The sequence below is a fragment of the Bubalus kerabau genome, chromosome 9 (assembly GCF_029407905.1).
Source record: "Bubalus kerabau isolate K-KA32 ecotype Philippines breed swamp buffalo chromosome 9, PCC_UOA_SB_1v2, whole genome shotgun sequence".
Classification (NCBI taxonomy): domain Eukaryota; kingdom Metazoa; phylum Chordata; class Mammalia; order Artiodactyla; family Bovidae; genus Bubalus; species Bubalus kerabau.
In genome coordinates, this window is record NC_073632.1 from 48,777,020 (window position 1) to 48,790,953 (window position 13,934).

The 13,934-nt window shown below is 39.4% G+C and overlaps 1 protein-coding gene across 1 annotated transcript in view; it reads right to left on the bottom strand.

Annotated features, from left to right (window-relative positions):
• LOC129619826 (coiled-coil domain-containing protein 162-like) overlaps positions 1–13,934 on the bottom strand; it is a 127,611-nt gene that overhangs the window by 84,009 nt on the left and 29,668 nt on the right. The window contains exons 7-10 of the mRNA XM_055535239.1: positions 12,901–13,103; positions 10,044–10,199; positions 7,705–7,798; positions 6,905–7,039 (exon numbers count right to left, since the gene is read on the bottom strand). Of these exons, the coding sequence (XP_055391214.1) occupies positions 6,905–7,039; positions 7,705–7,798; positions 10,044–10,199; positions 12,901–13,103 (588 nt within the window). The remainder of the gene's footprint in view (positions 1–6,904; positions 7,040–7,704; positions 7,799–10,043; positions 10,200–12,900; positions 13,104–13,934) is intronic.

Genomic DNA, 13,934 nt, shown 5'->3' on the forward strand with positions numbered 1-13,934 from the left:
TAAGTCTTGTGGTACTGACAGTAAAATTATCTAACAGCTATAACTGATCCCAAATACATGTAAATGGCCTGGTACCCTAGGGGTGAGAGAGAGTAGAAGGGAGAGAAGAGAAGAGAAAAAGTAAGGGAGCACATGGAAAAGATACCATTTTGTACAACGAAAGGGTGAGGCACTAAATGTGACTATTTCCAGAACAGAGTTGTCTAAAGTGCTCTCAGAAAAATTTCTCCATCTTACAAGGTGGCTAGTTGGAGTGCTTTGTATAGGGGCCTCTCAAGAAATACAGCTGATGAACTTCAGGGTACAACATCTGAAGAATCATCTCAGGGTGCCATTCTGGTACAACCTAAGCAGATGGAGGTGGGCTGTATATGCTGCCCTGTACAATGTATTAATGAAGGAGGGAGAGGTGGAGGGATGATGGGGAAGAGGGGAAGGAAGAGTGGGAAGAAAAAAAGGGAAATCTGTATCTTCCAATATTCCTATTATTTATTGAGGATAAATACAAGGACAGATAGATGGGATTCTTTTACATTTTTCTAAAATACCAGAGGGAAGGAATGGGGAGGGAGGAGGGAGGAGGGTTCAGGATGGGGAACACATGTATACCTGTGGCGGATTCATTTTGATATTTGGCAAAACTAATACAATTATGTAAAGTTTAAAAAATTAAATTAAAAAAATAAAATAAAATAAAATACTAACTAAAAGAAAAACATTAAGCCTTCAAAGGAAAGCCCATTCTTTTTCAAAGAAAGAAGGTTTTCCACAGCTGAATTACTGAAGGAAAGGAAAATGAGGCAAAAGAAAAAAAATCTTGAGTTAAAAAGTCTAAAGTTTCCATCTTGATTTTTTCTGAAGACTCTTGGGCTATCCCAGTCTCCTAAAAATAGTAGAATATACTAGTTCAGAAGACACAAGGGGCCTTAGAAGGGATATGAGTGAGCTAAGAGGAAAGAAAACAAGCTCTGTAATCAGAGCCCAGTGCTGACACTCAGCAGGTGATCTTGGCTCTGTCCCTTAACCTATCAGCCTATTTCTTCACCTGGAAAGAATGGGTAATGTCCTCTATCTCCAAGGGTTGTTCAGCGCATTCCATAAGTCCAGGCTCATCCATCACTTTAGCTTACCACCATGCCCAGACAATAGAAACTGCTAAATTGAACCCTTAATTTCTTGACTCCCCTCAGTGCATCGAAAAACCCAACTATGATGATCTTTTGTTTCTAGCCTCAATTTCTTTTCCAGTCCCTTCCTACAAATATGATTACATCTATTTTATTCTTAATTCTCCTACACCTCAAGCTTCTTTTTAAATTCTGATCCAACTTCTTAAAGAGTTATGATGGACTAAATGTTTCTGTCTCCTCATAAATTCTTAGGTTGAAGCCCCAACCCCCAATGTGATGGCATTTAGAAATGGGGCCTTTGGGAGGCAATTAGTATTAGATGATGTCAAAGGGCAGGACCCTAATCTGATAGGGCTGGTAAAGCTGATATAAGAAGAAGAGACACCAGGACTTTCTTTCTTTCTGCCTTGTGAGGACAGTGAGAATGTGGCCATCTGCAAGGAAGAGAACTGTTACTAGAATCTGACATGCTGCCTCCTTGATCTTGGACTTCTAGCCTCCAGAACTATGAAAAAATAAATTTCTGTTGTTTAAGCTACCAGTCAATACTACTTTGGTATGGCTTCCCTAGCAGACTAATACAGAAGCTGTAAATATTCTCTGCTTCTACATTTCTATCATTCTCTTACTTCTCTACTCTGGTAGTCTGGCTTTCACTCCAACCCCATTAGAATAGCTCTCTCAGAGTCAGCAATGAACTTCTGAGAATGTAAAATTGCCTGATTTCAATTCTTGCTCTTCTTGTTCTTCCCTCTACATTTAATTCAACTTCTTCCTCCCCCTCCTAAAATATAATAGCTTTATTTAGGTATAATTGACATTCAGTAAACAACACACAAAGTATAAGTAATTAAAGTATAAAGTAAATTAGATAAGTTTGGACATAAGTATACAACTGTGAAACCATTACTGCAATAAAAATAAGGACCATAGCCATCCCTCCTACCCAGCCCGCTTCCTCAAGCAACCACTGCTCTGCTTTCTCCAACTATAGATTAGAACGCATTTCCTAGAATTTTATATAAATGGAAGCATGCAGTTATATATACTTTTTTTGGTTTGGCTTCATCCATATTGTTGTATATGTCAACAACTTATTTCTTTGTATTGCTGAGCAATATTCCACTGTAAAATATGCCACAATTTATTTATCTATTCACCTGGTGGTGGACATTTGGATTTTTGCCAGCTCTTAGCTGTTTTAAATAAAGCTGCTATAAACATTTACGTATGTCTTTGGATGGACATGTGCATTCATTTCTCTTAAGTAAATACCTAGGAGTGAAATGGCTGAATCATATGGTAAGTATATGTTTAACTTTCTAAGAAACTGCCAAGCTGTTCCGCAAGGTAACCATTTTGCATTCCCATCAGCAGTGTATGAGTTTCAGATCTTCCATGTCATGCCAAGACTCAGAATAGTTTAAATTTTAGCCATTCTAGTGGGTATACAGGGGTTGCTCACTGGAGTTTTAATTGCATTTCTCTAATAATTAATGTTGTTGAACATTATTTATGTGTTTATCTGTCACCTGCTCATCTTCCTTGGTGACTCATTTCTTCTTGAAACACTCTACACCTTTGGCCTGGACACAGTAAAAATTTTATTACTGTATCAATTTTATTACTGTATCAATTGTATTACAATTTTATTTTATTACACAGTAACAATTTTATTCTCTGTTTCTTTCCTTCCTTCCTTCTTCCTTTCCCTTCCTTTCCCTTGTTCCCTCTCAATGTCTCCATCATTTATTCTTCCTTACTATATCATTAGACTTCATCCTGTCCCACATCTGTAGAAGAGTATATAAATACACACACACATATATATAAAACTCACATGTATTACTATATATATTCATGTATTCACATATATATATATAACCCTAGTGCCTCTCTACCCCTCCTTGTGCTATGTCTTTTCAGGCTATTACTCTAAATGCCTTCCCACCCCTGTTGTATATTCCTATTTGGTGACTTTCACCACTTACTTCCTGGAGGAATCTCAGGAAGTGACATAAAAGCCTCTCAACCTGGAAAACCCCACTTATATCTGTTTTACATATTGGTATTCTTCTTAAGATTAATTGAAGAAAAATTCCATATGTCAACTATGCATGAAAACCACAGGTGGGGCCAAGCTGGGCATCCATTTTTTCCTAGTACTCATTTGTCTTTTCTCTTTTCATACTATGCTTGAGCATCAGAAGGTCTTCTCTCTACTCAAAATGATCACATAGTCATCTCTGCCAGTCAAAACACTCACCCTTCAAGTTTTTCCAAATGTCCCCACTCTGTGCTGCCCTTTCTAGTTCCCCAGATGTGAGCTCTCTTTTTTTAAAATTCCTCCTATAGCTCGTTGAACCTCTATTATTCCCTGTATTTAAACCACTTATAAGCCTGTCCCCATTTTATACACCAGATATAATTTCTCTAGTATTCCTGCCTGGAGAATTCCATGGACAGAGAAGCCTGGCAGGCTACCGTCCATGGGATCACAAAGAGCTGGACACGACTAAGTGACAAACACTTTCATTTCCACTTCATGAATCAGACCTCAGTATTATCTGATGAGCCTAACTTAAAGTATGTACTGAATTAAGACTTGAGGGGTTGAATTTTTAAAAATCAATATAACTTACTCTATCCCTATTTTCTACTTCAGTATTTGATTTCTATGGGAATTAGTATTTGGCAGTAGAAGTGAAGATTGAATACTCTTGCCATACTTATGAATGTATACTCTTTTATTAATGTAAAGAGTGAAAATAGAGAAATGTGCTAAGGGGTAAAATGTGGTAAGCTGTATAGGATTCATATATCAAGAATATAGATGCTGGGAAAGACTGAGGGCAGGAGGAGAAGCAGGAGAGAAGATGAAATGGTTGGATGGCATCACTGACTCTACAGACATGAGTTTGAGCAAACTCTGGGAGATAGTGAAGGTCAGGGAAGCCTCGAGTGCTGCAGTCCATGGGGTCACCAAGAGTCAGATATGACTCAGTGACTGAACAACAACAATATAGAATTCATAAGGCTTAGAGAATGTTTAAGACCATCTGGAAAGTTGACTTCCTAAAGTTATATTTAATTTTGCACCTAAATTATATTCACAAGTATATACACATAAGAGAGAACTATATAAAGTTGTTTTTGGAAATGGGGGGGAAATCTCTGTGAATTAATTCAGAGTGATTTCTAGGATATACTGTTAAGTGGAAAAAAATGCCTTAGAGTATTATATACAGATAAAATAAAAAACCCCTTCATGATAAAATCATCAAAAAGCTATGAATAAAAGTGAATGTCCTCAACTTGGTAAAAAAAAAATTATCTAAGAAAAACTCATAGCTAACATCATATGTAATGGTTAAAGATTGAAAGCTTTCCTCCTAAGATAAGGAATAAGACAATATATCCATTCTCACTGTTTCTATTCAACCTTGTACTACAGTGCCTAGCTAGGGCAATTGGACAAGAAAAGGTAACAAAAGGCATCCAGAATGAAAAGAGAATGTTAAATTTATCTCTATTTGCAGAAGACATAATCTTTTACATAGAAGATCCTAAGGAATTTACAAGCTTAGCAAGATTGCAAAATAAAAGATCAATTGTATTTCTATAAATTAATAATGAACACTGAAAATGAAACTAACAATTCCATTTACAATAATTTAAAAATAATAAAATATTTTGGAATTAATTTAACAAGAGAAGTATAGAACCTGTACACTGAAAACTATAAAATATTGTTGAAAGAAATTAAAGAGGACATAAATGAAAAGACTTTCCATGTTCATGGATCAGAAGATTTAATATTGTTAAGATGGTAATAGTATTCAAACTGATTTACAGGTTCAATGCAATCCCTGTCAAAGTCCCAAATGGCTTTATTTTTTCAGAAATTGACAAGCTGATCCTAAAATTCATGTGAAAATGCAAAGGACCAATAGCTAAAGCAATCTTGAAAAAGAACAAAGTTGGAAGACTTGTACTTAATTTCAAAACTTATCACAACTCTACAGTGATCAAAACACAGTGGTACTGGCATGAAAACAAACATATAGACCAGTGGAATAGAATTAAGAGTCCAGAAATACACTCTTACATTTATGGTTTATTGATTTCTGTTAAGGGTGCCAGGACAATTCAATGGGGAAAGATGAGTCTTTTCAACAAATGGTACTGGGACAGCTGGATTACTACACTCAAAAGAATGAACTTGGATGCCCTATCTCATACTACATATAAAAATTAACTATAAATGAATCATAGACCTGAAAGTAAGAGCTATAACTACAAAACTTTTAGAAGAAAACATAGGAGTAAATTTTTGTGACTTTGGATTAAACAATGGTTTCTTAAATATTAATATAACACCAAAAGAACAAGTTAAAAAAGAAAACTAGGTAAATTAGACACATCAAAATGAAAAATATATGTTTCAAAGAACATCATCAAGAAAGTAAGAAGATGATCTTCATAATAAAAGAATCTATTTGCCAATCATATACTTGATAAGGAACTTGTATTCAGAATATGCAAATAACTCCTACAACTCAGTAACAAAAAAATCCAACTTTATAAAAGGGCAAAGGATTTGAATAGACATTTCTTTAATATATATATACAAATAGCCAATAAGCACATGGAAATATGCTCAATGTCATGTCATAAGTAATTAGAAAAATACAAATCAAAGCCACAATGAGATATCATTTTACCCTATTAGGGTGGCTAAAATTAAAAAGACAATAATAAGTGTTAGGAAACTCAAAACATACATATGTCCTCAGAAAAACTTATACTTAAATGTTCATGGCAGTATTATTTATAATAGTCAAAAAGTAAAAACAACCCAAAGTCTGTCAATTGATAAATGGATAAATAAAATGTGGTATATACATATACTAGAATACTATTCATCAGTAAAAAACGAAACAAAAAGAAAATGAAGTACTGGTACATGCTACGACATGGATGAAACTTGAAAACATTGTGCCTAAGTGAAAAAATTCTGACCTAAAAGGCCATATGTTGTACGATTCAATTTATATGAAATGTCTAGAATAGGGAAGTCTACAGAGACGGAAAGTGGATTACTGGTTGCTAGGAGATGAGGAAAGTGGGGGATGTGGATTGACTGCTAGTGGATACAGGATTTATTTTTGAGAATGAGGAAATATTCTGGAATTAGATGGTGGTGATGATGGTATGATCCTGTGAATTATATGTTAAATGGGTGAATTTTATGTTATGTGAATTATACCTCAATAACAACTAAAAAGTTCAAGAGAATATGTTTTGTGTTACCTTTTGTGACAAAAAGAAGGGCAAATGTATGCTTACTTTTGCAAAAAGATATACAGGAATGATAAAAGAGAAAACAATAGAATCATTTATCTACAAAGGGTAGGAGTGGAGGAACAGGCTATTTTCTGCTGGTTGATTCTAGCTAGTCAATATTACAGCATTACACACACGGAAAAATTAAAATTATTAGCAAAGCTCTGTAAATTAAGAGACCCAGTAAGAATCCGATCGTGTGTTACTATGTATTACGAAAGGAGAAAGGGAGGGGAAGAGGGAAGAAAAGAAAATAAATAGATAGGGGGAAATGGTCAAAAAGGGAGAAAGGGAAGGAGGGAGATGGAAGGATGGGAAGAAAGAAAGTAGGGAGGAGTGTCAAAGTGAGGGAGGGGAAAGGGGATGGAGGGAGAATGGGGCGGCCTGACAGTAGTGGTAGCATGCCCCAGGCTTCTCTTACCGCTCACCTTGATAGCAGGACAGCTCCCACGGGGTGTGTGATAGAAGGATGCCTGCTGGACAGCCACCATTAAAGCATTCTTCTGAGTAGCCTGGCATGCTAGGGTCACTTGCATATTTTCCACTCCTGAATGGCACAAGAGCTGAAGGAAGAAAATGTGAAAGTAATTAGGAATTTCTCTTTTACAGAAAGAGATTAAGTTGAGGGTGGGGATCACCACTCACTCAACATGTAAATATATGGATCAAACTGTTGGATTTGCCGAGACCCTTGCTCCTCAGCGACAAGCCTAAAGCTGGTTTCTCCCTAAGCAGTATTTCATCCTGTGAGGGCAGGCTCTAGGCCGAATTGCTCTGTATCTGGACACCATCAGGTTTCCCCAGTTGTCAGATGCAGGATGCATAGGCTCTGATGAACTAGCAAACATACGCTCAAAGGCAGGCTCTTGTAAAACTGCCAACATTAGATTAATGTTTAAAACATACACACACAAATACAAACCTGCACATACACATACAGAAGCAAAGAAGTCCATCTGAGTGGCAGGGAAAAATAACACCAGGTTTGAAAATATCTCTGGACTGCCAGGGAAGTCCCAACATGGGTTTTTTAATACCAAGCAGAGGTTATCTCAAGAGGTATTACATGTCAGACAAGGAAAGCCGTCATCATTATTTATGAAGGTGAAATCTTTTCTTGTATACGGGGTCAAACTAATATGAATTAAACATTATACTTTTTAAGGAATACGCAAACAAATTGCTTAATTTTACTTTAGTTTCCTTTTTAGAAAAAAAAATAATTTACCTTAAGAATGGCTTCCTTTGTATAAAAACTAAATTTGCCAATTTGGTTATCATCCACTTCGGAGATAGCTAAGACAAGAGTAGCAGGAGAATATCTGCAAGAAGAAACATGATGTTGTTTTGATGTGCCGTACAGTTAGCCAGGAGATGCCTGTTCTGAAGGGACAGAGTGACGAGATCAGCTCTGAAATACCAGTAGTAACAGCAAGGACAGATTTTACACAAGACTTAGTATTTCCATTCAAAAGCTGAAGGGCTCCAGGGTCTTTTCAGTCCTTACTGGCCTCAATCTTTTTGCAGTTTGGTTGTGGTAACCATCTGAGATAGACTTTCTGAAATTCTTTTCTCATGATCACTATTCCTTTGCTCTCTTCTGTATTTCCTCTTACCTTCTTGACCTCATTTGCCCAGGCCCCTCACTGACTTGGCCCCATTTATTCACTTCCTCACTCTCTCCCATGGCTCCAACAATCATCTAAATGGTCTTTGCAGCCATGTTTCTGCCTTGGGACATGGTCCTTCATTCATAACTCTAAGACTTTGTCAAGTAATTGAATATCTAGGAATCTTGGTTCCTTCATCTGTAAATGGAAATATCACCTATCTTAACGGAGATAATATGCATGAATGAGCTTCTCAAAATGTAAGTCACTATGCTCATGGTTGGATGGCATCACCGACTCAATGGACATGGGTTTAAACAAACTCTGAGAGACAGTGAAGGACGGGGAAGCCTGGCGCGCTGCAGTCCATGAGGTCACAGACAGCTGGATCTGATTTAGCGACTGAACAACAATAATGCTGACTGAACAACAACAATAATGCTCATGTTTGGTAATATGTTGTTGTAATGGCACGCCAAAGTGATAACTTGAAGGATTAACATACATAAAACAAATGCAAATTCAAGATACAAGTTCCTTGAATGTAAAAACCTTCCCCTGGAAATTCAGAAAGTGCTTCAGATCTTGAAGGATCTCTGGGTCATCACTGGGAGGACCAATCACCACTTGGCCAGGCCACAGGATATTCAGACAGTTTGTGTTGATTGGTTGATTCTGGCTGAACAAAAATATGGCCTATTTTCACAGCAGTGTAAAATAACAGCTCTGGCAGGAGGCCCTTGATGATCCAGAGAACAGCTTGGCTCCAGGTTGGAGACCTAGCCTCGTTTGAGGCCCAATCACACTTCCTGCCTTCAGCTTCTGTGAGATACCTTTGTATCTTTACAATAAATCATCTTTTTGGTTTAGGTTATATGACAGGATACAGCATGGGGGATTTTGCTTTCAGGGGACAAGTGGCAATGGCTGGAGACATTTTTGATCATCACAAATGAGGGAAAGCATACTGCTGACATCTGGTAGGTAGAGATTGGGGATGTTATTAAACTACCTCTGATGTAAAGAACAGCCCTCTCAAAGAGAGTTTTCCAACCTCAGATTTCAAATTTCTGAGGTTGAGAAATTCACTCTGTGGTCCTAACCCCTTCATTCCAGCCTATGCTCTCTCCTTTAGCATACTGCTATACTCTGAGCAGTGATACACAATAGCAAAGCAAAGGTGACCTTCCCTCCTTTAGAGTCAGCTCTGCCTTCCTTGTGGGGGGACTCATACCAGGAATCTCCAGGACAGAGCTAAGACCCTCAGGGGAAGACAGACAAGGAAAGAAGAGGGAGATGAGTTTATCCCTGGTACACATCAAAGACTGACTTTGTATGGGGGGGGGAAGATTCCCTTTCCCCACTGAGTAGATTCTGGTCTGTTACTAGTAAGAGTGTTTTCTTTTTGGCAATGGGCTAAACCTATGGGGCACGAAAAAGAGGTTTCACTGGTTTGAGTTGGCTTCTTATACTGGCAAACAAAAGAGCCTGACAGAAATATTGCCATACATGTTAGATACACATTGCATTAGAGTTTTGAGCAAACAGTTGCTAAAAACCTTGACTGAGTCTTTCCTGGTCCCAGGGAAAGTAAGAGCAGAGACCTGGGCAGGGATCCATGATTCTTGCCCCATCAGACCAACCCTCACACCCCATTCTATCTGGAAGCAACATGGTTGCCCTGGGCGGTTGCTGAGCCTGAGAGTCCATCCATTTGAGCTCTCTAATCTGATTCTTCCATTTTTCAGTTATTCAATGTTTTTAATCCAATTATCCCCCTTGATTGAGATCTTATTTTTTCCCATCCTATTAAAAGGAAAAGAAAATATTGACATCATGGCAGATAGATTATAAGGGAGAGATTAGAATGCAATTGCATTTGGGGTGCTGATAGAAACTATTTTTCACTGCTATTCTACTGTTTCATTATTTTTACTTTGACTCTCTCAAGGCTCACCTGTCTACGCAGTCACTGTCCTCCAGCAGAGAGGTTATAAAGACAGGAGGTGGATGGACCACCTTGTCCTTGTGTGATGCAGATTCAAAGCGAACAGGCCTCAGATACAAATGGAACTCTTCAAAACCCATCTCACACGCCAAATCCTTATAGAGACTAAAAGTGAAAAAAAAAAAAAAAAAAAAGCCAAGAACATTTGCTGTTAATTTCCCTAAAAGGAAAGTAAGTGGTAGGAAAACCAAGCCATCTGAATAAGCACAAAAGCAAAAGTCAAAACAAAAGTAGCCAAGTCCGGTGTGAAATGAATGAGTCACAAGGTTTTGAGTCTGCCCTCAGCTATGATGGTTAAAGATAGTAGTTAAGGTAGGAGGAGATATGCTTGGGCACTTCCCCAACTCTCATTTCCTGCAAGCTGGCTTCTGTCTTCCGAGCGCTCCTGGGTCACCAGTATTGCTCTCAGTAGAAAGCTGACCATTTTTTCTCAGAGATCCTCGGGGCTGGCCTGTCTGCTCCTTGAACCATTTTGTTCTCCTGAATCCAGGATCTCCATGCTTCTGCCTCATAACCACTCTGTCTTCACTGGCTTCTCCTTTTTTTTCTTTTTTTTTTTGAAGCAGCCTTCCCCCACCACCCAATGGCAACCCACTCCAGTATTCTTGCCTAGAGAATCCCATGGACAGAGGAGCCTGGCGGGCTATAGTCCATGGGGTCGCAAAGAGTCGGACAAGACTGAGCGACTTCACTTTCTTTCCCCCACCACCCATGCCATGCCATTGGCCTTTTTGGAGACTCTTCAGGACCCTGTGCAGGTCACCCAGATTTCTTGGGAGGGGACTCCCACCAGCTGCTCCCTCAGGCTGTTGATACACAGTTGCTCATTGCTGTGATGGGCCTCAAAGAGCTGTACCCATCCCGTGCCAGGGCCCTGGCTGGGGCGGAGGGTGGGGGGCAAGCACCACTGCCCACATCCCGCCACTGCTGCTGCCACTGCTTTCTGGCTTCTCCTCTTCATTTTCAAATTCCTGGTGTTTCCTGGGGTTCCAAACCCAGTCCTCTTCTCACCTTCCGCATGTCCTCCTTGGGAAGTCTGTCATTCAACTCTAGGCCATTACCATCTCCCTTTTGTGAACCTGTGACCTGTGACCCCATCTCTGTCCTCCTTCAACTCTGAGCTCTACTCCCCCATGACTTGCAGCCACGCTCCATTCAGATGTTGCTGTGGCATTTCAGCCTTCTGCATTGAGAATTCCCTCCTTTCTTCTCTTATCCCCATTTTAACACATGTCTTCATCTTGAGAAGTTGGTACATTAAGGCTGAGTTCAAATGACAGCTACATTAGTTTGCTAGGCTGCTGTGAAACAGTACCAAGAACTGGGGGGGGAGGTGCTTAAACAACAGAAATCTGTCTCAGTTCTGGAGGACAGAAGTCCAAGATCAAAGTGTTGCAGGGCTGGTTCCTTCTGAGGGTTCTGAGTGAAGGATCTGTTCTAGGTTCTCTCCTCATCTTACAGATGAGCATCGCATCCTTATGGCTTCACACAGTTTTCCTCCTGGATACATCTGTGTCCAAACCAGCTCTTCTTAGAAGGACACCAGATATACTACATAGGAGCCCACTCTAATAACTTCATTTTCTCTGTAAAGACTCTATCTCCAAATAAGGTCACATTCTGAGGTACTAGGGCTTAGGGCTTGAACATTTGAATTGTGGAGGTACACAATCATCCCTAGGCCTTCTTCTGTAGAGCTTTCTCTGATTCACTTAGAAAGAATGAAATACTCCACTTCCTGTGCTCCCATAGTATTTTGTTCATATGACTAGAATATCATATTAAACTTTATTAGGGGTAACTTTTACATTGTGAACTCCCTGAGAACAAGGATCAGAAATTATGAGGAGGTAGTATCATAGTGGTTAATATTATCTTGGCCCATAGTTTGATTTCTGCTTCTACTACTTTCTGGTTATGTGATCTTAGGAAAATTACTTTTCTGAGCCTCTACTTTCTTGGTTGTAAAATGTTTGCAAGCTATTATATCATAATATCATATCATAAGGACATCATTAATCTATTATAACATAAGAATATTCTGAGAATTAAATGAACTAATACATGGAAAGTTCCCAGTACAGACCCTGGACACAGTAGGCCCTAGACATGGTTTATGGTGGATAATTGGACTCTCTGTGTCTTCAGGGACTCTCATGGGGCTGAACACGAAACTCATATATGTTTGCAACAAATCCTCAAGTTCCATATTTCTCCTGTTTAGGGAACATGTTCACTTAAATGTCTTATCATCCTCTCATGCTCAAAGCAAAAACAGAACTCACCAAGCGTTCTCTCTCCCTGCCTGTTGAACATTTCATACTTCCACCACACCTGGATGCTATCACTGACTCATTCTTTCCTTTCTGAAGGCCCTCCACTGGTTCTTCTCTGCTATTCAACTTCATTATATTTGAGCACTCAGTATCATTAGGTGCTTGATGAGGGTCAGTCTTCATACCCAATACTATGGAAAACAACACGGACAGAGCTTTTACATTTAGGGAGCTTACATTAGCAGGAAAACTAATAAATCAACATTAAGCACCTAATTAAAAGGCAATGGCTGAATGGAGAAAAAGCCCAGGTGCTTAGAGGAGAACCAAGACTAGCTGAGTAGCGAGAGAGGCCTGTGGGAGACCTGAAAAGAGAAACAGGGAGGGATGGAAGGTGGAAGGGAGGTCATCATTTCAGTCATTTAGAAAGCTCACTCTGGCTACTCTGGGAGCACAGATGGGGCAAGGCTTGTGGTAGGAAGATCCAGAGTCTATTACCCTCCATGCGAATCGTGAGTCCCCCTACTGACCGTGCCAAGTGTACAGTCTCCAGACTCATCTCTATCAGCCTATGCCGGAGGGTCAAGAGTTCCAAAAGTTTGGAAAACATTTCCAGGAGCAGCATTTGGGAATCTTGGCCTTGGTTCTGTCCTTGGTCTGCTGCAGATTTGAGCGCAAGCAGGCCTGTCTCCCCCACAAGAAAGAGATCACCCATCACTTTAGCTGAAAATAGCTGAAAGAAAACAGAATACTTTTAAAAATACAAAATAAAGGAAGAAATTTGAACATATTAAGAAAAATATGTCAGAAGCACAGACTCGGGATCCAGAGTTCCTAGGCTTGAGTTCTAGCTCTGGCACTTAGAAGCTGTGAGATTTAGGGCAATTCACTCAATTTAACTGTCTCTCAGTTTCATCATCTGTAAAGTGGCAGTAAGGATAATAACAGCACCTCAGTTCAGTTCAGTTGCTCAGTCATGTCCAACTCTTTGCGACCCCATGAATTGCAGCACGCCAGGCCTCCCTGTCCATCACCAACTCCTGGAGTTTACTCAAACTCATGTCCATCGAGTCAGTCATGCCATCCAGCCATCTCATCCTCTGTCATCCCCTTCTCTTCCTGCCTCCAATCCCTCCCAGCATCAGGGTCTTTTCCAATGAGTCAACTCTTCGTATGAAGTGGCCAAATATTGGAGTTTCAGCTTTAGCATCATTCCTTCCAAAGAAATCCCAGGACTGATCTCCTTTAGAATGGACTGGTTGGACCTCCTTGCAGTCCAAGGGACTCTCAAGAGTCTTCTCCAACACCACAGTTCAAAGGCATCAATTCTTCAGCACTCAGCTTTCTTCACAGTCCAACTCTCACATTCATACATGACTACTGGAAAAACCGCTTTAACAGGAACTAATAAATCATAACTGTATCATAGGGTTGTTGAGAGGGTTGAGTTAAATATATGCAAAAGTGCTTGGTACATAGCATTTGCATTATCATTATTATAAATGTTTTAAGCCAAAATAAAGAGAGAAATGATAAAGATGACCTAAATAGAAGTCTCTGATAT